Source organism: Callorhinchus milii, unplaced genomic scaffold (assembly GCF_018977255.1).
Source record: "Callorhinchus milii isolate IMCB2004 unplaced genomic scaffold, IMCB_Cmil_1.0 Scaffold7, whole genome shotgun sequence".
Taxonomy (NCBI): domain Eukaryota; kingdom Metazoa; phylum Chordata; class Chondrichthyes; order Chimaeriformes; family Callorhinchidae; genus Callorhinchus; species Callorhinchus milii.
In genome coordinates, this window is record NW_024704748.1 from 27,289,539 (window position 1) to 27,309,412 (window position 19,874).

General features: G+C 53.7%; 1 protein-coding gene across 2 annotated transcripts in view; it reads right to left on the reverse strand.

Annotated features, from left to right (window-relative positions):
* Positions 1–1,339: 1,339 nt before the first annotated feature.
* The window catches only part of LOC103186589 (Kv channel-interacting protein 2), a 28,066-nt gene continuing 9,531 nt past the window's right edge, over positions 1,340–19,874 (reverse strand). Inside the window, exons 2-9 of one of the 2 annotated variants that reach the window (XM_042337049.1) lie at positions 6,918–7,013; positions 4,441–4,565; positions 3,858–3,927; positions 3,481–3,551; positions 3,195–3,302; positions 2,353–2,457; positions 1,822–1,884; positions 1,340–1,404 (exon numbers count right to left, since the gene is read on the reverse strand). In XM_042337049.1, coding sequence (XP_042192983.1) covers positions 1,357–1,404; positions 1,822–1,884; positions 2,353–2,457; positions 3,195–3,302; positions 3,481–3,551; positions 3,858–3,927; positions 4,441–4,565; positions 6,918–7,013 — 686 coding nt within the window. In that variant the 3' untranslated portion in view covers positions 1,340–1,356. The remainder of the gene's footprint in view (positions 1,405–1,821; positions 1,885–2,352; positions 2,458–3,194; positions 3,303–3,480; positions 3,552–3,857; positions 3,928–4,440; positions 4,566–6,917; positions 7,014–19,874) is intronic. The other variant, XM_042337048.1, reaches the window with a different exon arrangement.

A 19,874-nucleotide genomic window follows, 5' to 3' on the forward strand; every position in this document is an offset into this window, starting at 1 on the left:
CCAGCACCCCCCAGCCCAGCTCCCGCCCCTCAGGCCAGCCCCACCCCGCCCCCCCCCCCCACCCAGCCCTGTCCCTCTCAGGCCAGCCCCCACCCAGCCCAGCCCAGCTCCCGCCCCTCAGGCCAGCCCCCACCCAGCCCAGCCCCCCCCCACCCAGCTCTGTCCCTCTCAGGCCAACCCGCACCCAGCCCAGCACCCCCCCAGCCCAGCTCCCGCCCCTCAGGCCAGCCCCCACCCAGCCCAGCCCCCCCCCCACCCAGCTCTGTCCCTCTCAGGCCAGCCCCCACCCAGCCCAGCCGCCCCCCCACCCAGCTCTGTCCCTCTCAGGCCAGCCCCCACCCAGCCCAGCACCCCCCCAGCCCAGCTCCCACCCCTCAGGCCAGCCTGCACCCAGCAAAGACCCCCCCCCCCAGCCCTGTCCCACCCAGCCCAGCACCCCCCCCACCCAGCCCTGTCCCTCTCAGGCCAACCTGCACCCAGCAAAGACCCCCCCCACCCAGCCCAGCCCTGTCTCTCTCAGGCCAACCCGCACCCAGCCCGACTCCCCCCACCCAGCTCTGTCCCTCTCAGGCCAACCCACACCCAGCCCAGACCCCCCCACCCAGCCCAGCCCTGTCCCTCTCAGGCCAACCCGCACCCAGCCCGACTCCCCCCACCCAGCCCTGTCCCTCTCAGGCCAACCCGCACCCAGCCCAGACCCCCCCCAACCAGCCCAGCCCTGTCCCTCTCAGGCCAACCCGCACCCAACCCGACTCCCCCCACCAGCCCAGTGCGCTACAGAATCATTCAGAGATCCCGAACCATTCCCGTGCTCCTGGAATTCTCCAAAACTACCAGGAGCCGAGAGATACTCTCACCTCCTCATCCCCCCCCTCCCTCCCTCCCCCACGTTGAGAGGATGTCTCACTGAACACCCCTGACCCAACCCCACCATCATCACAGGCCCCCAATGCAAGTTGCCCCCCCACCAACACCACCACACGCACCCCCCAAAACTGAAAGTGCCCCCAAATATATAACAGTCGCAATTGAAAGACGGTCTCCTCAACATTGCAGCCACGCAGGGCGGTGAGGGGCGGGGCTGGCGAGGCGGGGGGGGGGCTGGCGAGGGGGCGGGGCTGGCGAGGGGAGGGGCTGGTGAGGGGAGGGGCTGGTGAGAGGAGGGGATGGGCTGGTGAGGGGCGGGGCTGGTGAGGGGCGGAGCTGGTGAGGGGCAGGGCTAGGTATTGTTGGGGGAGGGACCAGGTTGGGGTGGGGCTGGTGAAGGGCGGGGCTAGGTATTGTTGGGGCGGGGCTGGGGTGGGGGGTGGGGGGGGCTGGTGAGGGCCACTCTGATTGGTTTTCGCTAACGAGCCATTAGATGACGTTCTCAAACAGCTGCATCGATTTCATAATGTTCTCGTCCTGTGAGAGGAGACATCGTCAGCCCCGCCCGCACCCCCTCCCCACCCGCACCCCCACCCCACCCGCACCCCCACCCCACCCGCACCCCCACCCGCACCCCCTCCCCACCCGCACCCCCACCCGCACCCCCCACCCGCACCCCCACCCGCACCCCCTCCCGCACCCCCACCCGCACCTCCTCCCCACCCGCACCCCCTCCCCACCCGCACCCCCACCCGCACCCCCTCCCCACCCGCACCCCCTCCCCACCCACACCCACCCACACCCCCTCTCCACCCGCACCCCCTCCCCACCCGCACCAACCCGCACACCCCTCCCCACCCGCACCCCCACCACCCACCCACACCCCCTCCCCTCCACCCAGCACATGGCTTCAAAGACCACCCAGTGGTGGTGGGGGGGTGCAGAGGGTCTCACCTTCTGACATGTCTCTATAAACTCCTCAATAGTCACCACTCCATCCCGGTTCTTGTCCATTTTCTGTAACATAAAAACCATGTGAAAAATCCTGAGGGAGACTGGGGGTGTGGACCCCTCCCCTGGGGACTCCCGCCTGCCCCCCCCCCCCCTCCATCTCTGAAATACATCCCAGCCTCACTCTCCCCAGGACCTGCCCCAGTCCGCAATTACCCCCTGGGGCAGAAAGACTTCCCGGTGTCCATCCTGAAATTGTGCCCCAGCCCCCAGCCTGCGTCCTCCTGCCTGCCCCCCGGGAGATTCTGATACGATTGGCTTTCCGCCCCCTTCCTCGTGCCCCCCCGTAAAGTAGGCGCTTCACTCTTTCGCCCCAAAAGACTGTGAATCCTCTCAACCTGTTCTCTAACCACCCATCAGGGGGCAACACAAGGCTGCAGCAGCTCAGGTACAGAGGAACACCCCCTCCAGACTGTGGGTTCACATTCCCAGGTCAGGGTTAGAGAGAGTGCCTCCTGGCTCTGGGGCTGTTACCTGGAAGAAGGTCTCCACGTGCTCTCGCGGGCTCTCGTCCCTCACTGATGGGAAGGTGTACTTCCCCATCATGTCATAAATGGATTTCATTATATCCAACATCTCCTGTCAATCAAACGGTCAAATAAGAAAAATCTCTACGATTGGTCCCCAACAACAACAACAACTTGGATGTATATAGTGCCCCCCAACGCTGGGCAGCGTCTCAGAGCTTCACAGTGACAGATCCCGGGGCCGAGCCAGGGGGAGGGGGAGGGGGCCAGGGGGAGGGGGCCAGGGGGAGGGGGAGGAAGGGGACCAAAGCTGCAGTCGAAAAGAAAGGTCTTCAGCAGAGATCTGAAAATAGGGAGTGAGGGGAAGGGAGTGAGGAAGGGAGTTCCAGAGCCTCGGGGCATAGTAGCTGAAGGCACGGCTGCCGAGGGTGGAGAGGAGGACTCGGGGGACAAGGAGGAGGCCAGACCCGGTGGAACGAAGGCAACGGGCACTGTTGTGAGGAGAGAGGAGGTCAGAGAGGTCGGGGGGGCAGAGGAGTGGCAGGATTTGAAGACAAGGGTGAGGATCTTGAAGGCAGCCAATGCAGTCTGGCGAGGACTGGGGTGATCGGGGAGTGGAGTTTGGTGCGGGTGAGAATGAGGGCGGCAGATTTTATGGATGGTCGTGGAGGGGAGGCCGGCGAGGACCAGCCGAGAGGTGACAAAGGCATGGACCAGGGTTTCAGCGGCTTTTGGAGTCCAACGCCACTCCCTCCCTTGTGGCCCCTCCTCAGCAGCCCCTCCCCCACAGATACCCTCACACCGCGCGTGGCCTCTTCCCCCGCGGCCCTTTATTGACACAAGACTCCCCTCTCTGGTGATGGAACCATCCTTGTTTAAGTCGTACAGGTTGAAAGCCCAGTTGAGTTTATCATCCACCGTCCCCCGGAGGATGACAGACAATCCCATCACGAAGTTCTGAGAAACACAGGAAACCATCAGTCAGTCAGCACAGCGAGACCCCAACTCAACCACAGAACCCCACTGGAGCTCTCTACTCTAACGCCATTCCCTTCTCTCTCCCCATCGTGTCTGTGCTGGGGCTCGCTCCCCCACTGGAGCTCTCTTCCTATCTATGATAATGTTAATGTCTTACCTCAAAGCTGACCGAGCCATTCAGATCTGTGTCAAAAGCGTTGAATAGAAAGTGTGCGTACATGCTGGAGTCTGTAACACATATCACACAGTGTCTCACACAGTAACCACATACAGTAACAAAACCGAATATTATCCCACAGCTGTCCGTCCACACTCCTGGGTCAGAGTTAGAGACACAGTAAAGCTCCCTCTACACTGTCCGTCCACACTCCTGGGTCAGAGTTAGAGACACAGTAAAGCTCCCTCTACACTGTCCGTCCACACTCCCAGGTCAGGGTTAGAGACACAGTAAAGCTCCTTTAACATCTCTGGGGCTTGTGGATTGCTGGCGAGGAGCCTAGGGTGTCAGTAGTGAAGTTCAGGCCTGACGCTCACCTCCTTGAGGGAAGAACTGGGAGTAGATCTGTTTGAAGGTCTCCTCATTGACCACTCCGCTGGGGCACTCCTGAGAGAGGGAGAGATGGCAGGTTAGGGGGATATCCACACACACACACCAACAGTAACTGTCTGTTATGCTTGATAAGGAGCACATCAAATCAGGCTTTACTCTCTCTGGTCAACTTGCCTGCTGCTTAGCTCCATGCAAGCCAAAGGCCTAATGGGTAGGGTGGTCCTAGCTGGCAATCTGGCCTGACAGAAACATCAAGGCAAGTTATATGGTTTTAGCTGGTTAGACTCCAGCAGTTACCCCAACACACACTCTGGGGTCCCCAAGTCTTGGCTCTTGCCAACCTGCGCCTGATACTTTCCAGAATTAGGTAAGCAGGAAGTGTCCCTCCAGGGAGAGAGAGAGCGAGAGTGTGCATTCCATTCCATACACATTTCATTTATGTTTGTAAATGGCATACATGGACCTCTCAGTCTGGTGATCACGGTGATGGTTTTCTGTGTGTGTCAGACAGCCGGTGAGCAAGAAACAAGCGAGGGGTGGGGTGGGTGGTGGGAGGGCATGACTCACAGTTTTGAAGCCACGGTACAGGACCTGTAACTCCTTCTTGCTGAACTGTGTCTGTCCCTGGAGCTGCTCCAGCCCCTCCGGGCGGTGACACACGGTGGAGAGCTCAAAGTCATCCTCGATGCTGTCTGGAAACACACACACACGTGGGGAAAGGTGAGCCACCGCCACACGGACCCACACGCACACTCATTGGCTCGTCAACACGGAAACATTAAACCAACAAGTGACAGAAAGAACTCCATCAACGCCTGTAACACCTCGGGTCACCGTCTCTCAGCACCTGGGACTCACAGGTCAGCAACAGCACAGGTTAGAGACACAGTAAAGCTCCCTCTACACTGTCCGTCCACATTCCCAGGTCAGTGACAGACAGAGTGAAGCTGTGAATATTGTGGAGCTAATGGATGAGCTTTAACATTACAATAACTCACGAGTATCAGTCAGCGCAACAGTCTGGATTTGATCCCATCTTCCTTTTAAATTCCCATTAGTTGTAAACTATTCCCACTAGAATCCTTTGATCCCATCTTTCTCTCTCTGTCTCTCTCTCTCTCTGTCTCTCTCTCTCTCTCTCTCTCGCTCTCTCTGTCTCTCGCTCTCTCGTTCTCTGAGGCTCGAATCAATGATGAGTTAAAGTCGGAGCCAATCTGTCAGACTCACTTTGTTGCTGCTGAAATGTGGAAAATTCTGATATTCTTAAATGCCACTTGATCTTGGGAGATGACAATAGAGAAACCAGAGAGTGAGGGCAGAGAGGCTCAGAGCTCCCTCACTGACAACCAGAAGTTACATTTATACAGTCGAGGTGCAGTCGAAGAAGAATGTCTTCAGATGGGTCTTGAAGGAGGCAAGAGAGAGGAGGGAGAGGGCGAGGCAAATGGACCGTGGGTTGGAGTTCCAAAGGGTGGGGGCAGGGAGGTTGAAGGCCTGATCACCGATGGAGGGGAGGGCGGTTGGGGAAGTGGAGCAGGCTGGAGCCTGCTGAGCGGAGGGAGCAGGCAGGTTGGTATGGGAATAGCAGATCACAAAAGTAGGAAGGAGTAATGCCGAGGAGGGCTTTGAAGACAAAGTAAAGATGGGAGGGACAAGGGCTTGAAGACTGTCAGAGAAACCTGACCTCAAACCTGAGCCGAGCAACCCAAAAGCTCTCTCCCTCTCTCTATACAGTCACTGTAGACCTCTCCTGCCACTCTCTCTCTATCCCTCTCCAGTCACTCTCTCTAACCCTCTCCAGTCACTCTCTCTCTCTATCCCTCTCCCAGTCACTCTTTATTTATCCCTCTCCCAGTCCCTCTCTCCCATTCACAGTCAATATTCATCCCCTCTGCAGCAAGGCTCAATCCAGATTCTTACTGCAGTATTCATATACAGAGCAGAGCTATAAAAAATATATTCACACGTGTCCACAGTACACACATCTACAGTACATACACACACACACACAGCAACAACTTGCACTTATAAAGCACCCTCCACGCAGGGTACTGTCTCAGAGCAGTTAACAGTGTGATTCCGAGTGGGGGGGTGGGTGGCATAGACATGTCGAAGAGGGAAGTTTTCTGGGGAAACTTGAAAGAGGGGAGGGGGCAAGGCGGAGGGATTGAGGGAGAGTGTTCCAGAGTTCTGGGGCCTAGTGGCTAAAAGCGCAACCTCCGATGGTGGGGCGGAGGGTGTGAGGGACGACAGGAGCCGGTGCCAGTCGAGCGGAGGCACCGGGTGGGGAATTGGGGAGTGAGGGGGTTGGAGAGGGAGGGAGGTGCCAGAGAGTGAAGGGATTGGACACAAGTGAGAGGATCTTGATGTCGATCGGTTCGGTGATGGGGAGACAGTGGAGCCGGGGCCAGAACTGGTGAGATATGGGGACGGAGTTTGGTCAGTATGCGGCGGCAGAGTCTGAATGAGCTGATCTTGTGAATGGTGGAGCTGGGGAGACCAGCGAGGAGTGCGTTGGAGTAATTCAGGCGGGAGGTGACAAACACATGCACGAGGGTCTTGGCTGCATTTAAGGTAAGGTAGGGTCGGAGGATGGCAATGTGGCGGAGGTGGAGGAAGGCGGTTCTGGTCAGGGACTGGATGTAGGGGATATCAGTCAGAGGGAGAGCCCAGGGAGGTTGAGGAGTTTAGATCCGTAGGAGTGAAGACATTGACGGGAGCCGAGGAGTATGGCTTCCATCCTGTCCATATTCAGCTGCAGGAAGTTTACACTCAACCAGGCCTTGATGTCCGCCAGACGAGCTGATAGAACATCGGCGGATTTGTGTGACATCCACATACACACACAGGCAAACGGCTACAGTACACACACACACACGGTGCTGTGAAGTGGTTGAATATCGCAGTGTAGAAGATTAGCCGGAGACCGGCTCAGTGCCCGGTGGAGCCGCTCTGTTAGGTTAAGCTGTGGAGACAGCCTGGTGACACGGTAACCTGACAAACCAGCCCAGGTTAGAGACGGAGAGAAGGAGATGGAGACTTGCTTTGGGTGAGCGAGGAGGGCCTTGGGGAGAGGCAGCACGGTAAGAGTTTCAGCAATCGCTGCTTTAATAGTTTTTTGCTGTTTGGTGCAGTGTTCCCTGAAAGCCACAAAATCACACAAACATGAAAATCTTCATAAACAGCGCAACAGAGAGACACGGTCATCAGTCACTCACTCACACAGCACAGGGGGAGAGGGGGGGGGTCACTCACTCACACAGCACAGGGGGGGGTCACTCACACAGCACAGGGGGGAGAGGGGGTCACACACTCTGAGGGGGTGGAGGGGGTATAAACGTGGTTTGTTTGCTATCCTGGTTTCATCTTTTCAAAAAAAAATTTCAGGTTTACATTGAGATTCACAGACTGTGTTACACTGGAGTCCTGTAGCTCAGTGATTAAAGCTCTCGCCTCGTTAGTGAGAGGACCCGGGTTTGATTCCCGGGCAGTGCGACACGTTGGGTAGGTTTCCTCACTCCACACGCCTCTGTTTACCAGCAGTGAGTAAGAACCCGGTTGTTAGTCGTTTGGCGGATTGCTTTTCCAGAGGTAATAATCCCTTAAAAAAATTAGGTCACTTAATCCACAAATGTTTGTTGTGCGCGCAATTGGCTGCCACGTCTCGCACATTCAGTCCAATTTAGAGATCTCCACCAGGTCCTGCCCACCCCCACACCGCCCCCCACCGAGCTGCCCGGCCACTTCCCACAGCTTGTTCTTCCTGTTGGGATCTCAACCAGGAGATTCCAGTCATAAAGTCATTCACTCCATCAGCCACGTCATCTGACATCAGCTACACTGACATCTCGTCTTACACACAGATACCAATCACCCTCAGCTCCCCAGTGAGGGTTACACACACACACACACCCCAGTGAGGGTTACACACACACACCCCAGTGAGGGTTACACACACACACACACCCCAGTGAGGGTTACACACACAGACAGAAATACACACACACATACACTGTGCACGCAGGAGCCAACACTGAGGCACAGTCTAAGCTGATGCTCCAGTGCAGTGCTGGGGGTGGAGGGGCGGCTGCATTGTCAGAGGTGCCGTCCTTTGGATGAGATGTTAAACTGAGGCCCTGACTGCCCGTTCAGGTGGATGTTAAAGATCCCAGAGCACTATCTGAAAAGAGACGGGAGTTTCTCTCTCTCTCTCTCTCTCCAGGTGTCCTGGCCGACAATCTTCCAAATAAAACTGGACCTTCGCTCCATGGCTGTTTGTGGGGCCCGGCTGTGCGCAATTGGCTGCTGTGTTTTGCCCACAAAATACAGTCACTTTACAGTATATAAGCGCTTTGAGATATCTTGACGTCGAGATGAGGCGCTATATCAAATGCAATGATTAGTTTATAAATTATAATTAGTGTTTGCTTACAAATACACAGTCACTACCAGTCATTACACTCCTGCTGTTCAGGGTGAGGTGAGACACAACATCCCAGAGGATTTTACAACAACAGACATTTACACAGCGCCTTTCACATCGCGCGGTCGTCCCAAGGCACTGGACAGTGAAGGGTTTACACCCGAGCTGGGGGTGAGCGAGGGTTAGTGAGTGTGTCAGAGGTGGGGGTTGGCTGCTAGCAAACTGTTCTCACTAGCTGAGATGGGGAAAGAAGGACAGAGGGAACGAGAGAGAGAGACGGAGATGGTGAGAGAGAGAGAGAGAGACAGACAGAGATGGTGAGAGAGAGAGACGGAGATGGAGAGAGAGAGACGGAGATGGAGAGAGAGAGAGAGAGACAGAGATGGTGAGAGAGAGAGACAGAGACGGAGATGGTGTGAGAGAGAGAGAGAGAGACAGAGATGGTGAGAGAGAAAGACAGAGATGGTGAGAGAGAGAAATGGAGACGGTGAGAGAGGGAGACGGAGATGGTGAGAGAGAAGGAGATGGAGAGAGAGAGGGAGATGGAGAGAGAGAGGGGGGGGGGGAGAAGCGGTAGAGACGCTCTATGGACACAAGACAGTAAGAATCACCAATAAATTAGCCGCTCAGTGTTTGACCCAGAACTAAGGATTGACAGGGACACGAGGAGAGTGTGTGAGAGCTTCTCACTTGCTCTGCAGCCGCTGATTGTCAGTTTGGGCTGAAAGGTATTGAGACAGAGATGGGAGGGGGAGAGGGAGAGGCGGAGAGGACAGGGTTGGGGGGGTGTGATTGCTAGAGAGGATAGAGGGAAGGGGGAGAATGGGGTGGGGGGGTGGGCTGTAGGAGAGGACAGGAGGTGAGGGAGGGTGGGGGGGTTGCGGGAGGGGATGGGGGGTGAAGGAGCAGGGGCTGCTGTTACAGTACCTTCCAACACGATGGGCTCGAACATCCCAAACTGCTCCAGGACCTTCACAAAGAGGAGGAGAACCACCAGCACCGCAATCACCTCCAACCCCTCCACCTCCATAGTGAGAGGCTAACACATCCCACACTCCCTCCCACCCTCTCTCCCACACTCCCTCTCTCTCACTCTTCTTCTCTCTCTCTGTCTTTCGCTCTGTCCGTATCTCTCTCTGTCTCTCCGTCTGTGTATGTCTCTCTCCCCGTCTCTGTACCTCTCTCTCTTTCTTGTTCAGTCTCTTTCTGTTTGCCTCTTGTGAGATCTCTTAGTTTCTCGCTCTATATCTCTCACTTTGTCTCTCTCTATATATATGTTTTGTTCTCGCTGTGTCTCTACATACTCTCTCTATCATTCAGTCTGTCTCTTGCTCAATTTCTCAGTCCCTTTCTCTCTTTCTCTCTGTCTTTATATAATTCTCTCACTGTCTCTCACTCTATATTTCTATCTCGATCTTCACCTCTTCAGCTTCTCACTCACTATTACTAACATTTGCCAAAAAAACATTCTCTGCGTGCGCAGAGCGATAGAACGAGAGAGAGAGAGAGAGAGAGAATGAGACAGCAATAGAATGGGAGAGAATGAGAGAGATAGGGAACAAGAGAGATAGCGAGAGAGAGAACCGGTGCAGACTGCCGTCCGTCCCAAAACTTTTCTCTGATTTCTTTCTGTATTCTCTGAGGTGATTATGTGGTGATAAACTCTGAGCCATGGGGAGGGGTGAAGGGGTGGGGGGGGGCGTGCGAGGTGAGCAGTGAACTGGGGGGAGGCGGTAACAGAACCACACTCACAGCCACAGACAGACCCCCCCCCCCCCCCCCCCCGAAACCACCAGCATTGATTTACTTAATATGGTTTCCACGGTAACAGCTGATGGATTTCAGTCTTCAGTGTCTCTCTCTCTTCTACACACTATTACTTTCCCTCTCTCTCACACACATACTTTCTATTTACATTCCATCTCCCTTCTGTGCCTCTGTCCCCCCACTTTCTCTCTTTCACTGCCTTTCATTCCCCCTCTCACTCACTCACTCTCTCGCTGATGTTTTTGTGACTTTTTCTCCTTTATACTTGAACATGTGTTTTCCTCTTCTCTCTGTCTCTGTCTCTGTCTCTCTCTCTGCCTCTCTCTGTCTCTCTCTCTGCCTCTCTCTGTCTCTGTCTCTCTCACTGCCCCTCTCTGTCTCTGTCACTCTCTCTCCCACTCTCTCTCTGCCTCTCTCTGTCTCTCTCGCTGCCTCTCTCTGTCTCTCTCTCTGCCTCTCTCTGTCTCTGTCTCTCTCGCTGCCTCTCTCTGTCTCTGTCTCTCTCGCTGCCTCTCTCTGTCTCTGTCTCTCTCTCTCGCTGCCTCTCTCTCTCTGTCTCTCTCGCTGCCTCTCTCTCTCTCTGTCTCTCTCACTGCCCCTCTCTGTCTCTGTCACTCTCTCTCCCACTCTCTCTCTGTCTCTCTCGCTGCTTCTCTCTGTCTCTGTCTCTCTCTCTGCCTCTCTCTGTCTCTCTCTGTCTCTCTCGCTGCCTCTCTCTGTCTCTGTCTCTCTCGCTGCCTCTCTCTGTCTCTCTCGCTGCCTCTCTCTGTCTCTGTCTCTCTCGCTGCCTCTCTCTGTCTCTCTCGCTGCCTGTCTCTGTCTCTGTCTCTCTCGCTGTCTCTCTCTGTCTCTGTCTCTCTCTCTGCCTCTCTCTGTCTCTCTCTGTCTCTCTCGCTGCCTCTCTCTGTCTCTGTCTCTCTCGCTGCCTCTCTCTGTCTCTCTCGCTGCCTGTCTCTGTCTCTGTCTCTCTCGCTGTCTCTCTCTGTCTCTGTCTCTCTCGCTGCCTCTCTCTCTCTCTGTCTCTCTCGCTGCCTCTCTCTCTCTCTGTCTCTCTCGCTGCCTCTCTCTGTCTCTGTCTCTCTCGCTGCCTGTCTCTGTCTCTGTCTCTCTCGCTGCCTCTCTCTGTCTCTGTCACTCTCTCTCCCACTCTCTCTCTGTCTCACTGCCTCCCTGGCTGTGGACTGTCCCAGTTACAGGTTACCATAGACAGTGGAGGGGCAGCCCGCACACAGCAGGTTAGCTCGCGGACTGCCTGCTTTTTACTTCTCTTTAGCTGGAGGTTACCAGTAGCACAAAGAGAGATTTATTTTCAGAAACCCTCCTATATAACTAATATACCTATGAAACAGCCCAGGAATCACCTGTACGCTCTCTGACTCCAGCAATGGCTTGTGGGTTCAGAGAGAATGCACACACACTCTAAACAATTCTCTCTCGCTCTCCCACACACTCTGTATTACAGACCAACTCTCTCTCTGACAAGGATTCTGTACTATACTCTGTCTCCCCCTCTCTTACCGTCTCTCTCTCTCTAACTCTTCCTCTCTGTCTTACCCGTGATGGGGAGAGAGCAGGGAATGGGGTTAGAGTAGAGAGCTCCAGTGGGGGAGCGAGCCCCAGCACAGATACGATGGGGAGAGAGCAGGGAATGGGGTTAGAGAGCTCCAGTGGGGGAGCGAGCCCCAGCACAGACACTGGTCTAACCCAAACAAGTTTACTGGTTGCTCTGTGCTGATGTGTTAAATATCCGAGTACAGATTACACGCCTATTCACGTGATTATTTACACACTTGCCAGTCCTGGGCACAGCTCTGAGCTCAGAGACCGATGCTGGATTTGCACCAGCTCTTCTCTATCTTAGTGGTTAGAGGACTCACCTCGCAAGCGAGGGGACCTGGGTTCGATTCCCGGGCAGGACAGGGCGAAACGTTGGGCAAATGTCATTACTCCACACACACCCAGCAGTAAGTAGGAACCCAGCTGTTAGTCGATTGGTGGATTACTTTTGCGGGGGTAATAATCCCTTTTAAAAAAATAATAATTTTGTCACTCAATCCAGGACTGTGTGTGGGACGCTGCTGCGCGCAGTTGGCTGCCACATTTCACCCACAAAACATACAGTCAATTCACTTTACAGTATATTCTGTGAAGCGTTGAGACATCTCAAAGGCATGATAAGACGCTATATCAAATGCAAGGATTATTATTAGTGGTAGTAATATTATTAATACCTGTCACTCCCCGGTCAGGACTATTATGACTGAATTATAGTTGATGTGGATCCACTTGAATTTATTGGATGTAAAATTGATTCTGACGTTAATCAATGTCAGTCCGTGGGGGTCACAGGCTTGGCCTGTGTCAGCATAAGGTCAGGCTCACACGGGGACGGCAGATTAAACGTTTTCACACGGAGGGTTGGAAAGTGGAATAATAAATCTTTTTGGCCAGCCGGGTGTCTGACACGTGTGGAAACCCATCACCGTGCTGAAGAGTCTCCCATCTACAATAGAAAATCCAGAGATAGATTGGAGAATCGAATGCGCGCGCGCTCTCTCTCTCTCCCTGGATGGACACATCCTAATTACGGACAGTATTAGGTACAGGTTGGCAAGAGCCAAGGCTTCGGGAACCCAGTGCATGTGTTGGGGTAACTGCTGGAGTCTAACCAGCTAAACCCACACAGATTACCACTGATAGCACTGCCTGACTGTTTGTGGGACGCTGCTGTGCTCAATTGGCTGCTGCGTTTTGCCCACAAAATATACAGTCAATTCACTTTGCAGTATATTCTGAAGACATGATCAGGCGCTATATCAAATGCAAGGAATATTATTATTATTATTTATTCACCAATGTAGCTCCACTCCCTCCATCCACTCCATCAAGATGGAGGACTCCAGCTCTCACTAAGAAGCATTGCTGACCTCGCTCTCGTTCTGAGAAGAAAGCAACCCATTAGGACAGGACCGCTGTCCCGAGACAATTTTTGGTCGAGAGCTTCCTGTTTTTGTGTGAGAAATGGAGTTAGTGACTGAATTATTAACGTGCTGTGGTGGAGTGTAACCTGACTCCAACTACAGCACAGGCAGCCGTGGCTCACATCATCTCTGGCCAAAAATCGATTGTGGTTTATCAGCAATGCAGAGAGCGGGCAGCTGTGTGTGGCCTCAATGGGCTGAGGCGGGGGGTTGGGGCGGTGTGTTTGACCCAAATACGTTCCCTATTTCTCAGCTCGAGTCACTCACACTCTCAGGGTTCAATTCCTGGTTGGAGCAAAACCTTAGGCAAGTTTCCTCACTCCACACACCTCTGTTTACCAGCAGTGAGTAGGAACTTGGTTGTTAGTCGATTGGCGGATCGTTTTCCGGGAATAATAATCCACAATTGGCTGCCGAGTATCACCCACAAAATATACAGTCACTACATTTTACAGTATATCCTGTGAAGCGCTTTGAGATGTCACAAACACGTGATAAGGCGCTACATCAAATACAAGGATTATTATTATAACTCCTCAACCTCCACACTGGAGGTGTTAGTCACTAACACAACAGCCAGACACAGCCTGAGGGTCAGTGAAGGGGATTTGAGTAAATATTAGAAGATTAAATCTCTCTGACACGCTATCTCTCTCTCTGTCAAACACATTATGTTTAAGTTAGACACACACACAGAGAGGCGCTATATCAAATGCAAGGATTATTATATTATTACATAATCCAGTACCCTCGCCACACTCACTCACACAGTTACAGACACAGTAAAGCTCCTCTACACTGTGTGTCCACACTCCCAGGTCAGGGTTAGAGACACAGTAAAGCTCCTCTACACTGTGTGTCCACACTCCCAGGTCAGGGTTAGAGACACAGTAAAGCTCCTCTACACTGTGTGTCCACACTCCCAGGTCAGGGTTAGAGACACAGTAAAGCTCCTCTACACTGTGTGTCCACACTCCCAGGTCAGGGTTAGAGACACAGTAACGCTCCTCTACACTGTGTGTCCACACTCCCAGGTCAGGGTTAGAGACACAGTAAAGCTCCTCTACACTGTGTGTCCACACTCCCAGGTCAGGGTTAGAGACACAGTAACGCTCCTCTACACTGTGCGTCCACACTCCCAGGTCAGGGTTAGAGACACAGTAAAGCTCCTCTACACTGTGCGTCCACACTCCCAGGTCAGGGTTAGAGACACAGTAACGCTCCTCTACACTGTGCGTCCACACTCCCAGGTCAGGGTTACAGACACAGTAACGCTCCCTCTACATTATGAGGAAGCAAAGGGAAGAACCCTTCAGCTTGAGGCACGTGCTGTGGGAGTTGGGGAGGAATCCCGTGGGGAATCCCTTGTGACTGTCACTTGACCTCTGTATCGCTGGTGGGGGCTGGGGTTGGGGGATGGCTGCGGTGTTGCCATGAGCCGGGGTGAGGGAGCTGGAGCCTGGCCTGGCTCGGACAGGAGGAGCCCTCTCCCCTCTCAAAGGCCAGTGTCTGGTGGGGACGGGGAGCGGAGCCTGGGACCAACCTCTCAGCTGCTCTGCTGGGACCTCAGCCTCTCATCACTTTCACACCATCGATCACTTCCTGACGCTCTACATTCCTCTCCCAGACACTGAACGTCTCATGTTCATGTAATATTAAATCCTTTCCAATACAAGGATGGTGCTCACTCCCTCTCACACTGAACACTCCTAACCTCACACACCGAGAAACACCATCTCACTCACACTGCCAATGGTCAGAAGCCCTTCCCTTAACAACTAGGGACTAACTAGTTGGGAATTTAAAAATAATGATAATAACTTGGTCATGCAATCCCTGTCTGTTTGTGGGACACTCACTGCTGTGCGCAATTGGCTGCTGAGTTTCACCCACAAAATATACAGTCACTTTTCTGTGAAGCACTTTGAGACGTCTCGAAGACGTAATGAGGCGCTGTAACAAATGCCAGGATTATTATTGTCCTCCTGGGGGGGGAGAATGGGAGTGGGGGTGAGAGGGTCTCCTTGAAGCTGAACTGGCTCCAGGAGAGCAGGAGGGGGAGCAGGGGGAAACAAGGAGGGAACGGGAGGGGGGAGAGGAAGGCGGAGGAGGGGAAGTGGGTTGGGGGGGTGAAGGGAGATCAGGGGAGCTGGAGAGGAGACGACTGATGAACTATTAATGTAATCGATGGTGTAATGGAGTGTTCTCTCCGCTCGGAGGGCAGGATGTAACCCGAGAGAACGGATCTTCCAGAATGTTCTCTCGTCTCCTCTCAGCTTAATCACCTCTGTCTGCGGGGCCGAGAGAAAGCGTCTGGCTGACGACATTAACCCTTTCACGTATAGCATCGCCTCCCAGCCCTACACTAAGCTGCAGGATATCCTAATGTCTTCACAAGAGATGGTAAACCTCACTCCCCGCCTGTTCAGCTAGACGGAAAAGATCCCAAGGGGCTTTTATCTTCCATATAATAAAATTCACTTCATTCTTGGCTGTTGGGACATTGCTGTAATAAAACTGGCTGCTGTGTTTCACCCACAGAACACACAGTTACTACACTACACTTTCGACGACGTGATAAGGCACTATGTCAAATACAAGGATTATTATAATTAAACAGAGAGCAGTAAGTGTGGGGAACAGAGAAGCTAAATAGATCAATTAAGGGTCCCACTCCTGAGAGGGGGCGGGGGGAGGGGGGGGTGGGGAGAGAGAGGGAGGGAGAGAGAAAGTGAAACAGGGAGAGTGAGTGAGACAGGGAGAGAAAGAGAGAGAGAGACAGGGAGAGAAAGAGAGAGAGAGACAGGGAGAGAGGTTATGAATGAGAAAGGCCAAGTGAATAGAGATGTGAAGAGCTGCCCTGTCCCCTGGAGGCCGCTGCCGCCACTGAACCTTTACAGTCAGATTATTGGGGAAACAGTTCTGTTCAGTCTCTAGTTTCTGGCCACTGTTTCTGCCGATCGGGGGGAGTGAGCAGGTTGGTGACGGAGTTAGCGCAGAGGTAGGGAGCAGCAAGGCCATGGAGGGCTTTGAAGGTGAGGACGAGGATCTTGAACTCTATCCACTGGGGAATGGGGAGCCAGTGCAGAGTGGGGGTGAGGGGGTCGCGGAGCCTGGTGCGGGAGAGGACACGGGCTGCAGAGTTCTGGATGATCTGCAGTTTGTGGATGGAGGAGTCGGGAAGGCTGGTGAGCAGGGAGTTGGCGCAGTCAAGCCCGGATGTCACACCCGCTCACTGCCAGAGGCTCTGGTCAGGTTTGGAGACTCTGGTGCTCGCAGGCGGCCAGACTGACCCAGTGATCCCCTGACTTACATTACACCACAAAACCTCCAACAGACCTTTGATCTGAACCAGCAAAAGCAGCTGCTCTGACCTGGCCTGACCCTGACCAGTCTGACCCAGACCGGACCGGACTAGCCTGGCCCACAGCTGCTCTGTGTCATTCACTCTGTGCAATCCCCAACCCCTCCGCCCACGCTCTCCCCCCACCCCACACCCACCCTCAGGGCCACTCATTCACTGGATTCATTCATAATTTAAACCAACATTAATCTGCCTCTCACACGCTGCCATGTCAGTGTGGAACATTCTCAACATCAGTCACAGTGACAGAGCCCAGACCACTCTCAGCGCCACTGTGTGTGTGACACAGGCCAGGAAACAGGAAACCATTAGCTCCTGTCCGATGCTCGTGTCTGTCCCAGTGCTGGTTGTTGGGTGGACGGCACTCACTGGGATCGATCGGCTCCCGTCCCCCTCCCTCCCCATTGTGGAGTTCTGTAGCTCAGTGGTTGGAGCCCTCGCCTCGCAAGCGAGAGGATCTGGGTTTGGTTCCAGGGCAGCGGGAAACGTTGGGCAAGTTTCCTTATTCCGCACACCTCCGATTACCAGCAGTGAGTAGGAACCCGGTTGTTAATCGATTGGCGGCACTTTTTTCCCAGGAATAATAACAATGTTTGCTCACACATACATGCAACAACACACAATTAAACAATAATCTGGTCACTTCAATCCACGGCTGTTTGTGGGACGCTGCTGTGCGCAATTGGCTGCTGTGGTTCCTCCCAAAAAATCTACAGTGTATCCTGTGAAGCGCTTTGAGACGTCTCAAAGACTTGATCAGGTGCTGTATCAAATGCAAGGATTATTATTATTATTATTATTAGCCCCTTGCCAACTCTCACCTCGCTGTCGGATGCGCAACATGCAGCGAATGGTCAGTCTGTAGGACACGATGAGGAGAATCGCGATCAGGAAGAGGTATAGGAGTTGGTCGCTCTGATCATCCGAGGCCTCTATCCCCTCCATCACAGAGATCACAGAGCTCTCACCGCGGTCAGACACCCCACAGTGAGCGGCACGGGGTGGGGGTGGGGGGTTACACTCTTGCTAGGTGTGTCTGTTATCAATTATTCACACCAATCACACCCACGTGTCATATAACTTCTCTCCGGCCCTGCCCTCCCCACCAGCAACTGTCACGCCCCCGCCCTCTTCATCAGCCTTTCACGTTGGGACGACGTCCCAAGGCGATGGACAATGCAGAGTCTACACCCGAACGGGGCGTTGGGATCAGGAGGGGTGGAGGCCAGGGAGGATAAGGGTACGAGGGTGACTGAAGGTGTGGTCAAAGAGGAAGGTCTTGAGAGGAGCCTTGAAGGAGGTGAGGGAGGGAGCGAGGAGAGGAGACCGTGGGATGAAGTTCCAGAGGGTGGGGGCAGAGTGGCTGAAGAGCTGACCGCTGATGGTGGGGCGGGCCGGGCCGGCGGGGGACATGAAGCAGGCCGAAGCCCACTGAGCAGAGGGAGCAAGCCCCATGATATGGTGTTAATAGGTCAGAGGTAGGGAGGGGCAAGGCCGTGGAGGGCTTTAAAAACGAGGACAAGGATCTTAAACTCGATCCTCTGAGGGCTGGGGAGCCAGTGAAGCCAGGGCGAGGGTGGGGATGAGAGGGTCACGGAGCCTGGTGCGGGAGACGACACGAGCTGCAGAATTCGGAATAATCTGAGCGCAGAGCAGGACTGAGATGGGGCTCAGTCAGTAACAGAGAATTCTATATTAAAGTCTGTTATTGATCTGATCTCAGATTAACTGCCACCGACACTGACATAACAACATTCCTGTCTCTTTAATCTCGCTCCGGGAAGAGATTCCAGACTTTTCTTTGTCCCTCTCAGATCTCAGCCCCTCTCGCTCGCTCTCACCTCCCAGTCAGGAGCTTCAAACCCCCCCCACATCAGGGTCTCTGAACTCACAGGCCAGGCTGACACTCCAGCACAACGCTGGGGGGAGAGAGAGAGGGAGAGAGAGAGATCCGCATTAGGAACAGGAGTAGGCTATTCAGCCCTTCAAGCCTGTTCCACCATTCAATGAGAACACGGCTGATCTGTACCTCAACTAATCCCATCAATTCCAATTCCCCGCTACTGTGTGCAATTGGCTGCCGTGTTTCGCCCACAAAATAATCTTTTCACATTACAATATGTCCTGTGAAGCGCTTTGAGACGTCCCAATGACATGATCAGGCGCTATATCAAATGCAATTATTATTATTATTATTAATCTGCCTCCCAGCACTGCACAGGAGTGTCAGCCCAGACTGTGAGCTCCAAGTCACTGATGTGGGGCTCAAACCTAAATCTCAGTGTTAAAGTGAAGCCTCTGTTGGGCTCAGACTTGTTCTGTTATCACAGATCAGACCGGCTGAGAGGGAATCTAATCTGACATCAGCAACATAAGAACATAAAAACAAACACCACTTTCTGTTTCCACCGTCTGTCTCCCCGGGGAGCCTGTTCTATAAGTTTACTGCTCGTTCCCTGAAGTTGTGTCTCCTCAGATTTGTTCTGAATTTACTCCCTTTTAATCGCAGGCCATGACCTCTGGCTCCACTGTTCACTACAAGATAAAACAGCTTCTCCTGGTCTACATTATCTATTCCCTTCAGAATTGGTATTTTTCATCATCTGTTGGAGATGTTTAAGGAATTAATAACTGTGATTATCTATTCACGGAATGTCAGGTTTTAATTAAGGACTAAATATTTAAAATTCTCATCTCCGCAGGTGACAAAGAGGAGCTGCACCTCATTAACAGCCGAGAAAACGAGAGAGAGAATTACTCTGTCCACAATCTGTGGTCAGCAACACAATAAAGCTCCTCTACACTGTGTGTCCACACTCCCAGGTCAGGGTTAGAGACACAGTAAAGCTCCTCTACACTGTGTGTCCACACTCCCAGGTCAGGGTTAGAGACACAGTAAAGCTCCTCTACACTGTGTGTCCACACTCCCAGGTCAGGGTTAGAGACACAGTAACGCTCCTCTACACTGTGTGTCCACACTCCCAGGTCAGGGTTAGAGACACAGTAACGCTCCCTCTACACTGTGTGTCCACACTCCCAGGTCAGGGTTAGAGACAGTAACGCTCCTCTACACTGTGTGTCCACACTCCAGGTCAGGGTTAGAGACACAGTAACGCTCCCTCTACACTGTGTGTCCACACTCCCAGGTCAGGGTTAGAGACACAGTAACGCTCCTCTACACTGTGTGTCCACACTCCCAGGTCAGGGTTAGAGACAGAGTGAAGTTATCCGGAGATCGTACCTTGGCTCAGGGTTCCGGTGAGGAATCGGAAGAAGTAACGAGCGACTTTTCTGAGCTGGTGTCTGCACCGCGCTCGGCACCTGTTCATCCTCTCCTGTCTGCGGCTGGGCTGGGGGTCTTACAGCGAGGGGGGGTGGGGGAGGTGCGACAGTCACATCAAACCCACAGCCCAGAGCGGGGGAGTCTGACACCTCACTACTCTCCTCGCAAATCCCCCTCCCCGTC